Here is a 22,665-nt window from a genome sequence, read left to right on the forward strand (position 1 = left end):
CACGAAAATGAACTCACTCTTATTTTTAAACATTTTACAATAGTCTTTTTAAAAATTAAGACATTTTTAGAACAAGTTCTGTTCCCAACAAAATTGAGAGGGAGGTACAGCAATTTCCTAAATACCTCTCACCATCACACATGTAGCTTTCTCCATTATTAACACCCCCCACCGCAGTGGAATATTTCTTCTTTTACTCACAAGACATGCATACTTTAATAAGTTATTTCCAGTATGTATAAAAGCTGCTCTAAATAGTGTAAAATCATCATTTTTTTACATGAAGTTTTTCTTTAAATATAAACATGCAAAGTTAAAGATTTCTTTAAAAACAAGTACTAAGAGCAAAACCTGCAGCAGTGTTTGGTTTTCAGGTGTGCTATTATCTCATGTTAATGTTATTAAAGCAGTTAATCCATACTAAAATTCACATAGTTTTGTGTTATCAACTTTTTATTAAAACTTTTATTTCTTTTCATATAATCCTATAGATTAAATTTTTTTAAATTAACATAGTCCAGATTAAACCATGTCTACAAATATATAATTAAAACATAAAAACATTACAACTTGTATTAGTTTGGCCTCTTGCAGCGTATAGCGATTCTATTAAGTCGAATTCTTTGTTTATTAAATTAACAAGTTGAAGCTTTTTGATATCAAAACTGCATACCCTTAGGAGAATATAGATAGGAAGATGTGTTGTGAGTCCTTTATATGGTAATTAGATAGAAATAAAAGGAGAAAATGATATAATCCTACTGTGTGTTGGGGAAAATATACATGTATATTTGGTATTGTTTACCCTATAGTTTTTCTTAAATCTGTTGTAAGAAAAAAAAAAAAAAAGACTATACCCATATATCAAAGTCCTGCTTTAAAGTACCCTGTCTAGACAAAAAGCAAGAATAAGATTACTCATTATGTAAGTGTAGCAGCCCCCATGTCCTAGACTTGGATGATGATAGTTGGAGAATGTTCAGGTTAACATCTTTCAAAAATACCCTATTTGTCTGAAGTATCTTTGAAATGTATCTAGATTTTTAAAAAAGAAAGAAAACCAGCTCAGGTTTTTTGGAATTTGTTTTATTGGCAAGGTCTATGGATGGACACCATGGTGCAGGGGCTGCTGATTTTCCCTTTACATATTTCCCCATCTCCCTTCCCCAGGTGTTGCTGCCATCACTACCTTTCCCTTCCTCCCCTTTCCTCATGGCAAGACGCACGGAAGAAGAGTGCTGTTAAGGCCTCTCCATTAACCAACAGGTATGATGGTTCTCATGAAACAGTGCAGCTGCCCCTCCTCTGCATTCTCCATCAGCAATCTACCTCTGTAACATTTAAAAGACTCATTTACCCACGACACAGAGCCTACTGATAGGGAAGAATTATTCAACCTGAGTATATCTTTACACATTTCAGTATGCTGTGCGTTTGAGAAGTCCCTGCACGGTTGTAGATTATTTTTTAAAACGTAAAGAGAACAGAAGAATTAATGATATTTTCAGGGAAAGGTGCTATGCAGTTTCCTCAACTGATTTTATAGGGAAAAACTGGACCTTGTCTGTTTGTGTAAGCCACTATCAGTGTTCTACAAATACTTGTTATATGACATATCTTTGAAAAGTGTAGAATAGGAATATTTTGTGAATTTTAACTCAAAATTCCATTATAATAGCATTTGAATTTTCAAGAGCATTACACAAAACGGTATGCATATTAATTATAATGCTTGTGCATCTGGTTATGGAAAATTAGCTACAAGCCAGTTAAAGTAAATCTAAATATCCTACAAAGCCATGTCATCCAGATGTCAGAGCTGGATGTATGCTAATGGCTTTTCTGCAAAACTTTCTTTTGTCAATTCAGCTGGTGGCATTTGAGGGAGACAGAGGGGACTGTTACCTTCAGCAGTCTCAAGATTACCTCGTTCAAGCTGCTACATTTTGAAAGGAGCTAGGCCCTCAGGGCTCAAACTCCAGCAGAGTCATAACCTATAAAACATAAACACTCAGTCATCACAGGGAAACACCTACCTTCTTGATTTCCTTTTTTGCTAGAGGAACTGGTCCTCCTGGCTCCTGCAGGGGCTTGTTCTGAGGATGTGTTAGGCAAGCTCCGTATTACTTCGTTGTGACTCTATCAGGTTCTTTGAGTCATGTAACTAGAACAGCACCTTTGGGCTAGGAAGATTATTGGCAGATGTCTTTAAATTGAACAGTGAGTGTGTGCATGTGTGTGGCAGCACTATTTGTGGTATTCCTTAAAATAGTAGGATAATCAAGACTTGTTTGTGTACATAAAAAAAGCAAATCCTTTTGATTTACACTGATGTTCGCTGATGCTACCATTAACCTTTAAAGGCTGGGCCATAAACGTTGATTCAGGAATGTGTGACCTCTCATGCTGTGAAGGTCTGAAATTGTGAAATGACCTTCACAATCCCATTTCTACCCACATTTCTAGTCTAGAGTTTATGCCTTTACCCTGGATGTTCGCTGCGCTGTGGCCTCCTCATCTCTCTCAATCAGTATACTCTTCCCTGTCCACAGACGTTTGCATGGTAGGGTCCCACCATCTGCAGAGCCCTTTCCCCAGGTCTGTTTGGAAAACTCAGAACAGTAATAACAGCAAACATGTACTGAGGGTTGATGGTGTGTCAGGCACAATGTTAATCTTAATAATCTCCATTTGCTTAATTCACTTGCGTAAAGGAACATAAAGTTAGAAATTATCATCCATATTTAATAGCTAAAAAATGACGCTTAGAGATATCTAAAGTGGCCAGCATCACTCCGAATGGACTGAAGTGCCATGTGCCTTATTGAGTGTCTCCTGATTCCTCTCAAGTGAAGCCGAGATTTTCATTCATGTTCAACTCTGAGTTTCTAGAGGACAGTGATGCCATCTTATCCTTTATGAACTCTTCTATGTCTGCAGTGCTTGTTACTCACTAAATGTTAAACAAAGGAATGCATTTTTACAAAATAGTCATTCATCTTTTTCACCCTCGTATGGGCTTTTCTCCTCATCCATACTTCCCTCTACTCTGCTTTTATTCCCCTTTAGCTTGTGGCTCTTGACTATTATTAGCTTTAGAGATGACTGGATATATTTTATTATAATAAATAAGTCATTATTCGCCCTTAAATTTAGAACCTGAAATTAAAAACCAAGTGAGTATAAAACAATTGAAAACACAGAAAAACAATTTCAATTTTATAAAAATTACCAAATCTGATGGTAAAAAAGGAAGCACACATATACTTATATCTCTCATGGAAAGAAGAAAATTCAACCAAAATATTCTAAAGTTCTGAGAAAAGGTTATCAGAGAAACTTTTTTTTTTACATTATAGGTAAGTAAACATACACCATATAGGAAAGAGTCTTAACAGTTTATGCTATACAAGAAAAGAAAGGAATGGAAATGTAAAATACAGATGAGGAAGAGAGGATAAACCAAGAGAGAAAAGAAAAGTCTTTGATGAAATAGAAACAAAAAGATTTGGGGAAAGTGAATATTGAAAAGCAATAAAAATGGAAGGAAACAGATCATTGAAAACCACTGGCACTGAAAGGACTTTAAAAGAATATGAAATAAAACTTGGAGGGAAAAAAAAAAGTCAATGCAGGAAGAGAAAAGGGGCTTTGTTTATGAGTTCCTGTTTCCTTTATTCTTATAAAAGCCTTTGAGGTGAAATGGCTAGAAAGTAAAAGGAGAGTTAAGATACATTGCTTTTTGCACACATTTTTCTAGGACTTTTTCTTTGGAAACAGTGCTATTGAGAGCAAGATAAGGGCTTAAGCATTAACTTGGAGCTATTTACTTAGAAATAAAAAGGTTGTGCCTGGAGAATTCAATTGAGGCAGGGTTGGAAGGAAAATTAGGGTACAAGTCAAAATACTCTTCCCTCACTCTTTACCAAAATAATCTTAGAATTAAGCAGTCTGTTAGCTCTGTGAATAAAAGGATCATATCATATCTATTTTTCTTTATGTGGAGTGCCTGAAGCATAGAATGAATATTTGCTGAATTAGTCATGGAATTTTATGAGTTGGTGGAGAGATTAGGGTCAACCAATGCAGTCTTAGATTGTTCATGCATCCCTCAGCACCGCAAGACTCACTCATCTCTGCCTGAAGGAGTCCTGTAACACAAAATCCAGAGGTAGCTCACTCTATCTGGGGACATCTTTAACTGTCCAGCTTTTACTTATATGCCAAAATCTGCCCTCCTGTAACTTGAATCTATTTATCGTGGATTTTCCCTTTGGAAAAACACAAAATTAAGTTCTATTCCTTCTCCAAATGAAAGCACTTCCAGGACCTAATTCAGAGAGACACTCTATCATAATGTCTAGCTATAGGATGTCTAGTAGTCTATTTTTTTCCGGGTTAGAACTCCAGCCTTCCTAATTCTTCTGTTTCTTGGTTGTAAATCTTTTTAACATTCTAGTTATTCTCATTTAGTACAAAATACTTTGTCAAAAAAGAAGAAAGAAAAAAAACCAAGGAATTCAGAATGGGCTCCCTCAGTTTAGATGTTTATATTTATTCAGTCTGAAGAACCCAGAAAATCCATTTAAATAACTTCAGGGGAAGAAAGGGATGTACAGTTTAAAACTGCATATGGCTTTGATCTGAATTTGTACATAATAAAGATATGGTTTAGCTGGAGTATAGTATAACATACAAATAAAATACAGTATGCTTATAAGTGAATAAAAAATATAGAAAAATGAATGAGTTTAAAAAATCACATTTGCTGAAAGTAAAAGAATATTCAGACTCTCCTTTTTATTTCTTCGTTGAATAAATATTTTAGTTTGAGATAGTGCCTGAGATGAGTTTTTTCCTAAGATCCCATTCATCATTGTAACAAATTTGGCACTAGGATATATATATATATATATATCCTTGTGTGGATAATATCAGTACAAGTAAAAAACAAACAAAACAAAAGCAAAATAAGACAAAAACCATTTTTTCGTAGTTCCGTTGTGGCACAGCAGGTTAAGGATCTGGCCTCGTCATTGTAGCAGCTTGGGTCACTGCTGTGGCACAGGTCCAGTCCCTGGCCTTGGAACTTCTACATGCTGTGGGTGTGGCCAAAGAAACCCACTGTCTTCTCAATGCAAATTATTGACTTTAAAGGCAATTAATATGTGCTCACATATAACACTATGTTACATGGAGGTCAAATGAGGGCAAAATAAGATTGAAAGCTGTAGAAAGGCTGCCCTGTCAGATATAGACTTTTCTTAATAAAAGTTACTGCAAAGTAAATTCTTCATGTATGTGAACTCTTTCTTAATGCCAAATTGCTGTCAATGTGCCTTGGTGAATCCAGTTTATGAGTAGATTACAGGACTCTCTCAGAAGCCCAGCACATCTGACTTTCAGAGAGTGTCGCACAGAATATATGGCCTTTTCTAGAACTGGGAAAATTAATTAATTTGCTGGCAGAGAATACTTTTTATGCCACATGACTTTTCCCTGACCCTACCCAAGATTTCCATTTTCAATGTGCTTCGTATATTACGAACCTATATAATCTTAATGAACGCCTTCCATATGGTAATTATAGGGCTTGACTTTATATTCTCAAAAACTCCAGGACCTATGTAAATCCTTTCTGTACTGAATGTGACTTTGTATGCTTGCTGTTCCGCTTTTCTTAGATTTATTCCCAAAGTAATACCCTTTTGGTATTCGGTTACATATGAGCCATAGGCAAAAATCCTAAAACAACAGAAAAGCTATGTGTGCTTTATCTATCACTGCTATTGAAGATGTATGCTCTGAACCTAGATAATAGTTTAATATTTTTCAATCCTTTTTAATATTTTAGAAAGAAGGAAGTGAAATGAAGGAAATACAGATGAATCACTTAACTTCTCAAGACCTCACTTATTTCACCAAAATGAGGGATTTAACTAATAGGTCTTTAAAGAAACTTTCAATTTTCTACAGAATATGGAAGACTAGGAATTTTAGAAATTGAAGTTTTATTCTATATTTGCCAATAAACTATATTTAACTTCCCTGGGGAATGGTTTCCTCATCTGTAAAGTATGGAGACCAAGCTAGACCAGGGAGTAATCTTTTTTTTTTTTTTTTAATGTCTTTTTGCCATTTCTTGGGCCGCTCCCGGGGCATATGGAGGTTCCCAGGCTAGGGGTCTAATTGGAGCTGTAGCCTCTGGCCTACACCAGAGCCACAGCAACTCGGGATCCGAGCCGCGTCTGCAACCTACACCACAGCTCACAGCAACGCTGGATCATTTACCCACTGAGCAAGGCCAGGGATCGAACCCGCAACCTCACGGTTCCTAGTCCAATTTGTTAACCACTGAGCCACAATGGGAACTCCGGGATATAATCTTTAATGATAGAATGTGTTGACCTATTTTTCTTTCTGAAACTTTCTCTTGAGAAGGATTCTGAGAACTTACTTTGATTCTGTGGCACGGGCTTCTGTGATCATGTGGTCAATTACCATTTATGTTACAGGCTTCTCACATAATTTCTAAGAAGGCTTCTAATTAAAAAAAAAAGTTTGATGATTGTTATCACTTAAGGTGCTCTATTCTGTTTTCATGAATATACAGATAGATACTTCTTAGGCTTTAAAAATATGTGAATCCAAGAAAATGGTGTGCTGAGGAAGACAGGTTGAAGAGAAGACAGTCATTTAAAAGATATTTGCAGCACTTTAATGCAGGAGAGAGACAAAGGGTTTGACTCATTCTTTGTGATGCCTGAAGGCAGAACACATGCTAGTAGGTGTAAACGGGTAGAAAATGGCTTCCTTATAAGGATGCATTATCCTTAAGAAGTAAATGTATTGTCTTAAGAAGTGCTCAACAATACCTGCTCTATAGAAGAGCCTGTATTCTGAAATCCTTATCACTGAAGATATTAAAGCTTAGGTTGCATGATATCTCTCAAAATCATTATTAAAGGAATTCATTCATAAGATAACAAGTTAGACAAAATGGATTCCAACATTAATGGTCTGTGATTCTACGATAATCTTTAGACATAATAGCAATAATTCTCTACTGGAATCTGGTGACATAATTCTCAACGATTTCGTTGGAATGGGTGATTGAGAATTTTAACATAAGCCACCTTATTTTTAGCAATGCTGTGATGTTCTAGTGAAGCTTTTCTCATCTTACCAAAGTAACCCTTCTGAAAAGAAAGTCACTAATTTTCATTTGGGAACTGTCACTTCTTTTGCATCTGAAGATGCCACTCTGTCCTCATTTTATTTTATGTTTTTTCCTCTATTGCAAGATAACTGACTATAGTAAGGTTGTAATAAAGACAGCTAGCAAAATAATTTAATGGTTATTTTCAACTAATTAAAGTGTGAAATATAAAGCATTCACATGGAATCATGAATTATTTTATCTGGAAGAAACGATGTTATCTGAAATTTTATTTTGAAGTCCACTTAGTGGAAAAAAAAAAGAAAAGGTCACTTTTTCAAGGTCATTAAGGTAGTGAGAGAGCTGTGACAGATTTTCTAAATCCCATTCTGGGGGTAACCAAATTTACTGCAGTAGCTTACTAAAAAGTACAGATCTTAGTGAGCTGACACTTTGTTTTGTGTCCTTGGGTGCACTGCTTATCTTGAATCAGCAGGATGAAATAGGAAAGCAAACAATTTTATTCATAAGAAACAGAAAAACACTAGGTAGCATAGCCTGCTGTGCTCCTGGGAAGTTGGCACCCCTTTGCAAAGCTTGACATTACAAATATTCTTTGTAAGCCACTAACATTTTTGCCAGAATTGAAACCAGTCAAAAATAAATTCCAGCTTAAAATCAGGAACTGCCTTCTATGTGTGATCTTATCACCACCATCTTAGAGGAGAAATACCATCTTACACAACATCCCCAGAGTGTCCAGCAAAGAAAGCAGAGCAAGTTACCAGTGATCTCAATCATAAGAATTAACCAGACTCAACTATCATTATTCCAGCTTGCCTGTCCATTCTAATCAGGACAACAAGCATCAATTAAATAAATAGAACATCCGATTATAAAGAGAATTGTTAACACAGGCACGTTAGCTGCTTGTAAAAAGGATATTAGCTAATTGACAGTGGGGAAAATGTCCTTAAACACCATAGGGTGCGTATTGCTCAGGATTTTAATTCTTTGTGATCTTGGTTAAGTATGATAAGCCATGATAAGCCAGTGTGTTCAAGTAATGAAAAATATGCAGGAAAATATTTTTAAAACAATGAATAAATATAGATCTAATGTAGAAATTGTGCCATTTTTTGTGACAATAATGGAAAACTTGGCCATCATTGCCAAATTTTACTGATTTCTGTATTTATAATGAGAACAAAAAATGAGGTTGGGAGGGCTGATGTCTTTCCCATGGTGTTTTGGATCACTTATTTTAAAGTTTTTTGTTGGTTTTTTCCCCAGTAAAACACCATACTATCAGTGACATTTTTTTCTTATTTTGGAACTGATCATTAAAAAGACACTGTATGTAATTTGTCCTTAAAGATGTGCATTATATAGGTTTTGCATAGTAAGTATCTTTTAGTATATATCCATAAGATATTTCTTCCCCCAGGGGACTGAAGTTCTGATTTTATCATGGAAATCAGTGGAAAGGTAATTGTCAGCTAAAATTTGCTTTACTGAAAAATCTGGTGGGTCGGTCACATTAAGTTAGGGGAGACTACATCCAAATATTTTTTGCTTCAGTAGGAGTGAAGAGTTCAGTCATTTGGTGATGTTTGCAGTGCTTGAACTTGAGAAAATTGTGGTTATGCCTTTGAGATTGAAAATGTATCCTAAACTGTGATGAGTAGAGAAAGCAAAGAGAAGGAAGATAGATTAAAACTAAGCAGGACCAACTATATGTGTATAGGAAGAATAAATGAAGTAGGAGGCTACAGATTTTAAAAATAAGTTAATGTGTTTTTTGCACAACAAAACAAGCAGGTAGGCTAGGAATGCAGAAAAATAAGCGTGAAGGAGGAAGGAAATTAATATTAACCTGCTCAAGAGAGTTCCTTCTTAGATGTCTCATGGTTATCTGGGCTGATAGTCTCTCTCTCTCTCTCTTTTTTTTTTCACATTTCCAGAATATATGTCAAAGATATATGAGCATTTTGTAAACACAGCAACATATCAACTACATATCAAAGAATATAGAATCTATTTATGACCAAGTGGGATCCCTTACCAGTGGTATCAGGTTATAATATATCACAAAAGAAATACATCCATGTATATGTGAAACTGTAATTCTTTACTTTGGGATTTAAAGAATAACTTTAGAAAATGCAATATATTTTATGTAACAAAATTCTCCTTTTAGTTTTAGAAGAGTTTGGTGTAGGTTTTGGGGAAAAAAATCTTCATGTATTTTTAGCCAAGCTCTTTAAGTTCTTATTATGTATAATAAATTATATATATAAATGTATGTATATAGATATATTTACTGAATGAAATTATATATATATATACACATATATATATAAAGAATGAAAGTTTCTTTAAATTCTATAGTGCTTTATACTTTTCCAAAGTTCCATATATAATCCCATAATAACCCTTTTTTTTCCTATCCCTATGTTGTCTCTCTCCCCTTTCCTCTCCCTCTTGGTAACACTAGTTTGTTCTCTATATATGTGAGTTTGCCTCTTTTTTGTTTTATTCATAGTTTGTGTATTTTTCAGTTTCTGTATGTAAGTGATACATAATATTTGTCTTTGGCTTCATTTAGTATGATAATATCTAGGTCTGTCCATGTTGCTGCAAATGACAAAATATTATTTTTTATGGCTGAGTAGCATTTCATTATGTGTCTATATACATCTTCTTTGTCCATTCATCTGTTGATGAACAATTTAGGTTCCTTCCATACCTTGTATTGTAAGTAATGCTGCTATGAACATTGGGATTCATATATCTTTTTGAATTAGTGTTTTTATTTTTTTCTGATACAGACTGCAGTGGAATTGTTGTATCATATGGTAGTTCTATGTTTGTTTTTTTTTTGAGAAACCTCCATACTGTTTTCCACTGTAGCTGCACCAATTTACATTCCCACCAATAGTGTATGAGGGTTCCCTTTTCTCCACATCTCTGCCAGTATTTGTTATTTGTGTTTAAAATTCTAATGGAGAGTTCCTCTGTGGCTCAGCAGAAACGAATCTGACCAGTATCCATGAGGATGCAGGTTTGATCCCCAGCCTCGCTCAGCGGATTAAGGATTTAGCGTTGCCATGAGATGTGGTGTAGCTCGCAGACATGGCTCAGATCCTGCATTGCTGTGCCTGTGGTGTAGGCCAGCCAGTGTAGCTCTGATTTGACCCTTAGCCTGGGAACTTCCATATGCTGTGGGTGCGACCCTAAAAAGCAAAAAAATTACATAAAATTCTAGTGGTATTTTAACAAAATAGATTAGTTCAATCTGGCAGTGAAATGGTTTACAAAATAAATGATTACGGGACATCATAAGATTTATAAAGGATGTAGCATTTTTTTTCTGTTTCTTTAAGAAAGAATTTTAATATTTATCTAATTTAATCAAAAAAGTAGTCCAATAATTTCATATAATAAATCATTGCTATAATTAAAATAGTGACTGGCAAAAGACAAAAATCAGATTATCTCATTACTAATTTAAGAATAGATTTTTAAGGAAAAGTATGAACGGATAAATCATGAAAGTATTTTACTAAATATGTAATATGTTTTTCCAAACATAAGTATATTTCTTAGCCATTTTATTTTAATGTAACCAATAAATAAATTGAAGAGTAGTTCAAGGAGATATTAATTATTTAAATGTTTGTTACATTTTAAAATGGAGGGAAAAGAAAACCTGGCCTATTGTTTCAATAGAGTGAAACTCAAAGCACTAGATTAGCAAAATTAGGTGGTTCAGAAAGTTTAAGTAAGGAATCAACTACAACTTTGTATAAGCATCACTGACATTTTCCAAAAATGTCATTTATCAGAGACTGCAGTGATGCTTTAATATATGTTTAGCTCTTACCTCCAATTGTAGTTTATTTATGAGGCTCAATAATGAGAATAACTATGTTTTTGAATTTTGCTCATAAATTGAGAGGCACTAAAAGGAGCATTTTAACAACATAAAGGGTTTTTTTTAAGCCAAGAATTTATTATAAATAACTGAGATTTCAAAGTAGTTTATTCTAAGGAAATTTGCAATAGAAAAGCACCATTAGTAATTAAATGATGAACTATTTTCAGGACTCTCATAAAGTCCAAATGTCAAAGATATAAATTATTTTGTCTTAGATGAATTATATGTATTTTAGAAAAAAGTGGAATTAAACATCACAACTGCTCATTGCTGAGTATTTTGGGGAAAATAAAATCATAAACTATATTTATTAAGTGTTTGGAGTATACTTTGTCATGGCTATAGTTTATGTGAAAGCATATTTTCTGTAGTTGCGTGTAAATTATATTTATGAATAAAAAGTGTATATTATTTTTCCAGAAGTCTGATGGCATTAAGTCGATTTTTATTTATTTTATGTTATTTATTTTTTGTCTTTTTTATCTTCTTAGAGACACACCCACAGCATATGGGCAGGCTAGAGGTCGAATCGGAACTGTAGCTGCGGGCCTACAGACAGCCACAGCAACGCCAGATCCCTAACCCACTGATCAAGGCCAGGAATCGAACTCGCATCCTCATGGAGTTCATTAACTGCTGAGCCACGACGGGAACTCTAAATTGATTTTTAAATGTTTGTGGGTTACTGCATGCCTCGTTTCGTAGCGGCACTTAAGGATTTACTTTGTTGATAATGAAACTTTTACTTTTTTTCCTTTTAAAGTTTTACTGAAGTATAGTTCATTTGCAAGGGACAATGAAACTTTTAGACACAAACTGCGAATGAACATTGCCTTTTATCTGAAATACTTTACATTGCCCGAAATGTGTGCATTCCTCTATTTTACTAACTGGTTCTTTACTTATGTTTCTCTTTTATTTTGGATAAACAATTGAGAGCTTCCATTTTTTTAGCACACGTCCTAAATGAGAGGGGGCATAGACCTAATCAATGACTGATTGGCTGGCAGAGCAAAACACTTACACTGAATTGTCATCTGTTAAAAATTTGATATAGAGTCTAACCACTCCATGATCTATTTTCTCACCTATAAAATGATAACATGATAACATACATCAAGCTCCCAGTAGTTCATGTAGGCATTTACCAATGGTTTCAAATAGAGAGGGAGGGAAGGAAGGGAAGATTTTTCTACTGATTTATGAAAGGTTCAGTCCTCCAGTGCATTTGGAGATGCTGCATCCAAGTAGAGAGGGCATGGAGTGTGGCTGTGGTAAAGTACTTTGCAGTTAAAATATGAGTCTCTGTGTAGGTGGGCTTGGAGAAATGCTTTTAGGAATGAGTTAGAAAATGAGAATTGGCTGCAGCTAGGTCATGTAACAGGGCACTTTGCAGAGACACTAGGAAGCCAGGCAGTTTATTAATGAGCAGAATGCTGCCCTGTAGCACTGCTTCCTACAGCTACTTGTAGGTGGAATTCCTTGACCATAACCACTTTTTTGGGATAATCTTCTAGAGAACTCTTACACAATGGTACAGAAAAGATCTGACTATGAAATTACAAGTTTCATGCTGAATATTAGAGGAACAAATCTTATACAGGTGATTGCTTATCACAGGACAAAAGAAGACAGAGTAAGGGTAGAAAATGCTGGGCTACAAATAATTCGCAAATATTAACAGAAAAAATGGAAACATGAGACTGAAAATTACATGAGCACTGTCCATTCTCCAGTAGCAGTTCATTAAAATATCATTTAACTTTCTGTACATCTTATTTTCTGTCCCAGAATTTTCTAGCTGTTTTTGATGAAAATCAACTTTGGCTGCTAAGGAGGGTCTCCTTCATTTTTCATGTGAACTTCAATTACAGTCACATGATTTTCACACAATGTAAAATAAGAAAATAACAGTAAAACCATTCATGAAACCGAAAATATCTCTAGTGATTTGAGGAAAAAGGAAATAAAATTTATTTTTAAAATGTTTTAATCTGAGTAAGCTGTTAGATCTCATTTTGAGTATAGAAAATTTAAATTAGAGTTGACTCCATTAAAGAGTCTAAGCGGCTGCAGTATATGAATTAAGATAAAAGAAGGCATAGTGGTTATTTTACATAAAAATGAAAATATATGGGTTTCTAGATATTCTTGGTGGACTATTTTCTTTCAGTAGATCTCCTCTTGCCATACAAATACAATCATTTATTATTTCTTGGGAGCATTTATGAAATACTTACTATAATCTCTATAACACTTTTAAATTAATGTGTTTTTATTCATATTTTATCTTATTCAAAAGATAACTTAAGCAGCTTATAAAAATATATTACAAGACCTTGACAACTAGTCATACTTTTGTGATGATTGAAAGATATCTAAGTCTACCAAAACCACTCCCCACCTCCTCCACGTATTATTCTTGTTATTCAAAAATGTCATCTTGGTGATTGCTCACTGCATGAGTGTTGTCAATTGATAAGGACAGCACTTGCAAGTCTTGGTACCATCTCCTTGTTTTTAATGCTGTCTTTCTGCCACAAATAGAACCAAACCAACTCACCTGTCCTCGCAGATATGGATATGCTGTCTGCTGCTGCTTTGGTCAAACAGAACATGCCCATAGGTGGTTATTTCAAATTTAGTCTTAATGACTTTAAAGCCTTCCTCTGACCTAATTAATCTCACTCATTCACCTCTCTACCCACAAAGTAAAGTTTTCCAGTGTGGGTAATCTGCCTCTCCCTTTCCTCAGTCAACACACATTTATTCAGGACACCTCTCCTGAGCATGATGATAGGAACAACAGAATTCGGTCGGATAAATGCACATCGGCTTATTAACGACTTGAGCTGGTCTTGGAAGAAAAGAAGCATTTGAGTTGAATTCCTTCTTGTATGTGAAAGACTGTGAAGGTCCTAAAACAAAGATATCTGAAATTTAGAAATGTTTAATAAACAGATGTCTTTGTAATGGATAGAAATTCAGGAAGTATGACACACTGATGGGGAAATTTTCTGGCATGGTAATAAGGGGCTTATACAGCACCAAAGATGTGTGCCAAGGGATATCAGTTAGTCTTGCTTAGATTAGACAGCTTATGTTGTTATTTTCTTAAATTATAAGCCCTAAAATTATTAAAAAGCCTTTAAGGTGTGTGTGTGTGTGTGTGTGTGTGTGTGTGGTCATGTGTTTGTGCACTCACATATGTGTGTGCTTTCAATAGAGGTAGAAAGGTGGTCAGTTGAGTGTAGTCATCCTGGGGGGATAAGATTGGTGTAAGAGTCTTAGCTTAATATTAGTGTCTATCTCTGTAGCTGCTTGACTTGTTCATTCTTTCTGCTGAAGTCACAACAGTTCAGTTGGGCTTCCGCCATGAAAGTAATAAGTCTACAGACAAAGTTGTATTGTCGTTAGTGTTCTAATCAGCCAGGGTACACTTACCACTCGCATTTCAGGTATTTCCAAATTATATTACAGCTATTGCCAGGGTGAGAACTGCAGAAGAGATATGCCTTGGTCCACTGTTGCAACCATCATATGAAACACAAACCTTGGCTAGTGGTAGCTATAATCAAGAAGAACTGATAGAGACTGACTCACTGATTCCTCTGGCTTTTGGCCTAAATCTAGTCAATCAAAAAAAAGGTTTCCAAGTATAAAATACCATACCATATGTTGACTAAGCATATGTCTTGAGGCTTAAAAGTCATTGGAGATTTCATATTCCTAACTTTGGTAAGTTACTTTTCCTGGGTAATATTATTTTCTTAGTTTTTGTAAATATGCTTCCTCAATATTGGGGATCTCTAAATTATAAAATTTTCCCAATTCTTTGTGATTGTTTAAGGCTAAATAATGCATTTGCATTGTTATAATATAATGTACCTTTGCAAAAATAGTGGTAATTAATTTCATCTAAATATTAATGTAGAAGACCTCCTTTGTTTCCAATCCTGTGCTAGGTGCTAGATTGAATTTGTAGACTTGAATCTGTAGCTTATATTGTTTATATCCTTTTTTATTTTTCTATTTCATTACAAATAAAGTGGTTGGACATTCCTGCAATTTTCCACAGTTCATAGATAGTTAAGTGATATCTAGATAGATGGATGGATGGATGGATGGATGGATAGATAGATAGATAGAAAGATAGAGACAGAGAGATAGATAATGTAGTACCTTTTAGAATTTATGATATGTGGCAAATCTGAATAGAATGTCAGAAAGGAGAGAAATTTAAAAGCAGCACAACCAAGCAAGCTACCCTTTTTTTTCATTTTCAAAATAATTTTTCAGGTCTAGGGAAATTTTGACATGAGTTAAAACCTTTCTCAACTTAGTGAACCAAACTTAATTCAGAAGATCACTCTGAATCTTATGGATCATGACAGTATCAGAGGGGCTGTATTTTTACATGGATAAAACCATTTCAGGAGAATTTCTACAATGTATCAGACACAAACATATCTTTCACTTTCAAACGCTAATGTTTTATCTTGCTCCCTTGATATATGTTCAGTACATGCATGTATTTTGGCCTTATAAGAAATATCTACTTTCAACTAACATTACATTGTCTGCACATTAGCTTATCCGAATATGCTGTAAAGCAGAGTCTATCCCGTGCTTCAGCGTTCATTTTCTTTGGCGAACGTCTCATTTACAGCTTTAGTTTGCCATAGGGGAAATGATGGGGTGTATTAAGCTCCTTCAGTGGTGATAGTTATATTTATTTGGGGACTTATTGTGTTTTACTTTTTTTATAGCTTTGCATAAGAGAACCTCAAATGTACTTCTCTTCTTACTTCCCTGGGGTAGGCAGCAGAAGATATGGAGATTCAGAGCCTTAAGACAGCAAAAGGGCAGTGATGGGAGGGAGGAGCAGCATCTAATAGACAATTGCAGGACAAGTGCCATTGTTGTACATGCATTTTCCCTCATTCAGGCAATTCATGCACAAACTAGAAACTAGTTTTTGTTTTTGTTTGTCTCTTAGTGCTAATCCCAGTTGTGAAGAGTAAAGAGGCACTTTCCATCCCTTTGCCAAAAATTTCCTTTCAGAGAACATGGGAAATATTCAGAGTTATTGCTATAAGTTTTGCTTGAGTGCTTATTTTTTAATTCATATTTATACCGTGCTTTTTTACACAAAGGACTCGAGGCATTCTCTAGAATCTTTAAAAAAATGAATATATGTTAATTAGCTTACATCCAGTTATTTTAAATTTAACAATACTTAGTTTGTACTGGTTTGTTTTATAATGCAATTTACAATACTTTTATGGTATATTTGGTAAGTGGTCTTTAAGATACAGCCATGTATATTTTAATTATATATGAATTAATGTAGAATAATAAAATGCAATAGATATTTTCTGCAATGTAAATTTATATTTGATGATCCTGACTCACAACTGGGAGATGAGGTAATGTGGATCAGCCAAAGCATGCAGATATATGAATTTATTAAATAATCTGTATTCTGTAATTCTGATTGCATAGGATGACATCTTTAAAATTAGCAGCTAATTTTTCAGAAAACATGAAATTTAATTTTTTTTCAGCCTTTTCAACGTGCATTGAATCACTGTTATCAAAATAATTTTATTTTAAATATGCTTGCCTAGAATATTTTATCACGCCTCTGCTTTTTCCTGAAGTTATTCCCTTTATAGATCACATGATAGCAAATCACCTTTCACCAATCATGCAAAGCAAAAGATCTTCAAAATTCTAAGCATTTATCCCTCATGAGAGATGTTACCTCGTGCTGTTGGATCTTTCCATGCAAATTAGGTTTCTTCCTCATTCTACATCAGCATTGAAAGAAATTAAAGAAAAGAAAATATAAAACTTGCCAGCTGGAGATAGTCGTGTTAAATATTTTGCCCTTTTGTGTTCTTGCATCTGTATCCTTCCATCAAAAACAAAATAATCTTTGAAGTTTTGTGAAACTTCAAGAAGAAAAAAATTAAAAGGAGAAAAAAAGTAAGGTTTTCCTAAATTCAGAAGCAGCTACAGCCAGATATTATGGGTAATTTTCATGCACTATCCAGACAGGATGGCTGTTTTCATCCAAAAGTATTTCTGTGGAGTGAAAGGACATTTTTCTCTTGGAATCTTTCAAGATAATTAATTTTCAGTGCACACTGATGATTTAGGTGGATAACCTGGCCTTGTTAAACATGTACGCTGTTTCTGACCATCAACATTATAACTCATCAGACTTTCCAAAGCAAAAGCTGTTTAAATCAAAGGATTTTCGTTGCATATCCCTGACTGCTGCTGGCTAGATGTCAGAGCTTGGAAGATACTCTCTAAGTAATTGTAAAGCACTGTTCTCCAATCAGCATACATTACTGCAGAGCAAGAACTACACCGTCGGAATTTCTATTGAAGTTTTAACTCAGTCATTTGAACTTTGAGTCATACATACTTAAATGCCTGTACTGGATTAAAAGCATATTACCTTCTTCCCTTTACATAATGGCGTTCAGGACAAAAATACACTCTTTTGAGTTCTCGAGTTAGACATTAAGGATAATTGCCATTATTTTTGCAACAGGATTTAATATCCATAAACTGTTTCATGTTAGTTTCCATATGCAAAGTATTTATCTTTATAGGACAGAGGAAATTGGGATCCTTTGAATGTGAGAGTAAAGGAAGAGAAATACAGTTAGTAGTTTGGTTTGGTTTAGTCTTTTTTTTTTTTTTTTGAGGGGAATGGGGTGTGAATTGAGTAAGGAAGATATAGAGATATATGTATATATATTTATGTAAATATATATGTATATATATGTATGTATGTATTGCTTCCAACTTTCAGGAGTAGAAGTAGGGACTGTTTGAATACAGAACATCTCTGGGAAAACAGGAGAAATTAATGACCCTGGCTGGCCCAGGAATGGAAACAAGGCATGAGTCTTTTCTCTCAATAGCCTCCCATACCCTTTGAACTTAGAATGAGGGGAATGTTAGTTTTTTAAAGAATAAAATAAACATGAAAAAAAAGAGTAGAAGTAGGAAATCACATAGAGAACCTTTATCAACTTTCATACAAAGTTTTTTATGATTCATAGTTGAAAAAAAAGGAGTTCTCTTATGGCACAACAGGTTAAGGATCTAGTGTTGTCACTGCAGCGGCAGGGGTCGCTGCTGTGACCATGGGCTCCATTCCTAATCCAGAACTTCCACATACTGCAGGTGTGGCAAAAAAAAAAAAAAAAGAAAGAAGAAAGAAGAAAAGAAAACGAAAAGGAGAGGCGGCACCCTCTATTGAGACTTGGCCATGTTACAGAAAGGGAGCAAAAGGTCCTCCAAGACTATGTATCAGATGACTGCTAAAGCTGAAATAAAAGTTGAGGTAATCAAAATTACTTTCAAGGACAAAATCCTATTATTCTTGTGAAAACATATTTTAGTAAGAGGAGCATCAAAATAGGAACCAAGAACCTCCATCTTAATCCTTCTTAGGAAATAAATAAGGAAATCTATCAGCATCTCTATCCTTCAGTTTCTATATTGTGAAATTATGGAATTGAGCTAAAGAGCTTTAAAATTCCACCTAGTTTTAAAATTGATTTTTTTATGTGCTGAATATTTTTAAACTAGCCGATGTAAATAAAATGTGGGTATTTTTCCATAAAAACAATTTATCACAAAAATTATAATGATTTTAAAGCTATTTTAAATTCATATAAAGATTGTGGTTAAAGAGGAATGTTGAATTACAAAAAGGGAAAGCAATGACTGACATTACAAAAAGAAAAAACATCTAAGTCGTAAACACAGTTGATTTTTATTCTCTCCACTTTTTGGTTTTGTTTGAAGTGTAATTTCAGACTGTACTTTCAGAACTAATCAGAAAAGAGCCTAATAGCTAGCAATAGATATTTTCTAAAATTGGGCCAAATATAATTTCCTGCACATTTATAATCAAGCAATTCTTACAGTTCATATTATTCTCTTCAATGGACAGTCTGCATATGATGTTGTTCTGACTTTGCTTTCTATCTTTAAAATTATAGTTTACGTTTTTGTGAGAAAATTGCACAGACTGTGATTGGCAGAAAATACAGACAATTTAATAAGCCAAAATATACTTTAAATGGTAGAAAACAGTGAGTCCTATAGAATCTCTCAAGATCCTAGAAGTATTCTTATATTTTGTTTTCTTTCTCTCATATAAATATAAGGGTTTCTCTTGTGGTGCAGTGTGTTAAGGATCTCATATATATATATATATACACACACATATATAAATACACACATATATATATGCAAGAGAGAGGAAAATATACATATGAGAAAAAATATATCTATGAGAGGAAAATATAAAAATATAAATATATGTATGTTTAATATAGTAAATATATGATTATATAATATATAAGCACTGGTTGATTACACCCAGACTGAGCTTTTCTATAATGACGCTATAAATAAATATATTAATATATGTCAGTCTTCAGCATCAAATGCTTTGAGTGCCTTTCCCAAAACACAGAACAAAAGAATTTAAGACATGAGGCATCCCTAACCTCTGAGTCCAATATTTTAGTTTCCCATCTGTAGAACTTTCCCCAGTGAAAGCCCACTGTTGAGATTTTTGTCTTGAATCCAAAAAAAAAAAAATGAATGGACACAGCTACATTCTAGCAGAGCCCACCTCACAGCTCAGTGGAGACTTCAGCTGGGCGTCTGACTGGTGTACACTAAACTGAAAACCCAGTGAGTAAAGGAATGTCACTGTGTCTGCTTCACTCATAACTTAGTGTCTCATATTTAGAAGGTTCCAATATCTATTTGTTGTATACAAGTAGTTCCTTGACTTTATTAAAAGATGCCCTCATAAGCCAAATGTCAGACATGAGAACCCTATTCTCTCTGAGTCTCCATTGTTCCTCTTTGACTTTATTTATTTTGCAAGTATTTGTTGAGTGGATACTGCGTTCTAAGTACCATTTAGCTTCCAGGAAGGAAAAAGTTTAACCGTATGGAATTTTTGCCCTGTACAAATTCAGGATTCAATGGGAGAAACATAAGCATTGATAATAGAAAAATGTGATCATAAATGTGTAGAAAAAATTATGGCAAAGTGAAAAAAAAAGACAGGGCAACCCAACTTCAGGTCAAAGGTCAAAGACTGATGGAGGGAACTTATGGGCAGAATTTTTTTTTTTGCTTCTTTTCTATACTTTAATCTCCTAAAATAACCTATAAACCCATGCTTCTCACACTTAACCTTCTGCTCACATAATTTTGCATATTTTTTTCCACAAAGAAAAAATTATGTTTTTTAATCAGGAAATTTGTAAAGATAGCCAGTTATTTTGAATAACTTGTATAACAGTTATTCTGAACGCAGCTTTAATAAAGAATTGCCTAACAATGATTAATTTGTATGTATCTATGGAACAAGAATGTCACCTGGACATTAAAATAGTTCTTGGTAAATGTTGTAAAACTGAAAAAGGTTTATAATAGTCTATAGTGACACAAGATAACTCCCAAGTTTCCCAAGCAGACATGTGCCTCTACACAGTTTCCTTTGCCCTAGTACAGTTTTTCTCTCGTCTCTTTTTGGACAACTCCTATCCATGCATTAATGTCCACAAATATTGCCTCCTTCCATGAATTTATGTAACAGCTTCAGGATCCTGCATGAAATGATAATCTCTACTTCCCTTCATAGCATTTGGTATGTATCTCGGTCAGAGAATATTTACTGAGAGCCTGTTTTGTTTAAAGCACTGTGACTGGAACAAAGAGTCATTTCAGCTCTACAGACAGAGCTGTTTTAGGCCAGAATGCAGAGCATAGACTTACTGGTTATTTACGGCCAGTGTCCATTCTGAAAGCCTCATGCCCTTGCTTTACCAGTGGTTAAATATTTTGAATGTTGCCCCTATACAGCACATAAAGAATCCTTGGGCATTTTAGATGTGCCATTCTTTTTTTTTTTTTTTTTTTTTTCCCCTGGAAGCTGTATAACTGCTTCTCTGTGGAAAATTCCTCAATAAGGAATTCCTTGGTTTTGTTTCACTTTTCTCTCAGAGGTTCCCCAGGAGGAGTGTCAGTTCCTGTTCTGTGAAACCTTCAGGAACTGAAGGACACACTGGAAAAGCAATTTAGGAAGTATGTTGACAAACCCAAACAAAGCAGAGAATCTGATTCCTATACTTATAAGAATGACAGAATGAAAAAAGGAGTGATGGGGAGGTTGTCCAAATTTGCAAGTGGTTTCTTTCTTAAGCTTCATCTTTAAATGCATGTGTGACTTTTGAGTCTCATGGATCCAAGACAAAGAAAGAGGAGAAGAAAGGGAGACAGAGTAAGAGAGGAGAAAAGAAAGAGACAGAGAATGCCTACAGCTGAAAACTCAGATTTCAATACACGATTTTAAGGCATCCATCAGTGCTGATGGAACAAAATTCAAAGTTTTTTATTCTCGGTTTTAAATAAAAGTAGTGGTTAAAATTACAAACATCAGAGTCAAACAGACTCCTGTTTAAATCTCATCTGTACTTAGAAGCCGAGTGTTGGAGCCACTTTAACGACCTTCCTGAGCACCTCTTTCCACTGATCATTTTGGCATGAATTAAAGAGATAGCCATTGATTACCAATAATTTCCTGTGTGCTAGACTTTGCTCTCTGAATTACGTGTTAATTAATTGAATTATCACAACAATCCTATAGACCTCATTTTACAAATCAGGAAACTGAGGCTTGGAATTACTCACTTTGCCTCATTCATCCATCAAATATTTTCACCCAAGGGGTGAGGCACAGTCTGAACCCCATGTGCAGTGCATACCCGCTGTGTCTCCCCCACTTCCTGCATGCCCTGCCCAGCATGTGGTCAGTGCTATATAAATAGGCTTTTATTAATAACAGTTTTGAAATAGACTTATATTCCCAGCATTTCTTTGTAAATTACACAGCACAGAAGTGTGACAAAGTGGTAGTTGCTTTCTTCCTGGCACAAATAATATTTCATGTGACTTGAATGATACCTTTTAAATATCAGACTTCTTTTTTTCCTCTTATTCCTTTCTGGAAGACCAAAGAAAAACATTGTCTGCTTTACTACTTCTGTGTAATCCAGGCAATCAGTACTGGTTACAGAACATACTGCTAACTATTAACTAAATTTGTCAGGTAGAAGAGAGATTTCATATGTTTTCTACAGCTACAGAGCAATATATAAAATGGTGTCATTATAGTATAAAGTATTTTAAGAGCCCAGGTTTTCAGATGCTGTTCTGTGAAGTGGTGAAAATCTCTTTCATTTGCCTAAGGTTCAGTTTCCTCATCTCTAAAGTGGAGAGTAAGTTCAAATACAAATGACACTGCTAGCTCTAAGGTCAGTGACCCTGTAATTCTATAGGTAAGGTTTTAGGAAGGAATACTACATGCACCTCGGTAGGATAATTCAGGTTATCCATATATAGAATTATCTACGTCTTAAAGTTTATCAGATCCACATCACTAGAAATATTCTAGAGAATTCCCTACCAGGGGTAATTAGAAGGTACAACTGTGTTGAGTTGAAAGGTA

The 22,665-nt window shown here is 34.6% G+C and overlaps 1 protein-coding gene across 2 annotated transcripts in view; it reads left to right on the top strand.

Moving 5' to 3' along the window:
• Positions 1-22,665, top strand: part of PCDH7 (protocadherin 7) — a 414,638-nt gene that overhangs the window by 223,693 nt on the left and 168,280 nt on the right. The window contains exon 3 of one of the 2 annotated variants that reach the window (XM_047798495.1): positions 1,171-1,283. The exons of the other annotated variant lie outside the window; for it this stretch is intronic. Within the exon in view, the coding sequence (XP_047654451.1) occupies positions 1,171-1,259 (89 nt within the window). The 3' untranslated portion in view covers positions 1,260-1,283. Of the gene's footprint in view, positions 1-1,170; positions 1,284-22,665 lie in introns of those variants that run through there. 2 annotated transcript variants of the gene reach the window in all.

The sequence above is a fragment of the Phacochoerus africanus genome, chromosome 10 (assembly GCF_016906955.1).
Source record: "Phacochoerus africanus isolate WHEZ1 chromosome 10, ROS_Pafr_v1, whole genome shotgun sequence".
NCBI lineage: Eukaryota > Metazoa > Chordata > Mammalia > Artiodactyla > Suidae > Phacochoerus > Phacochoerus africanus.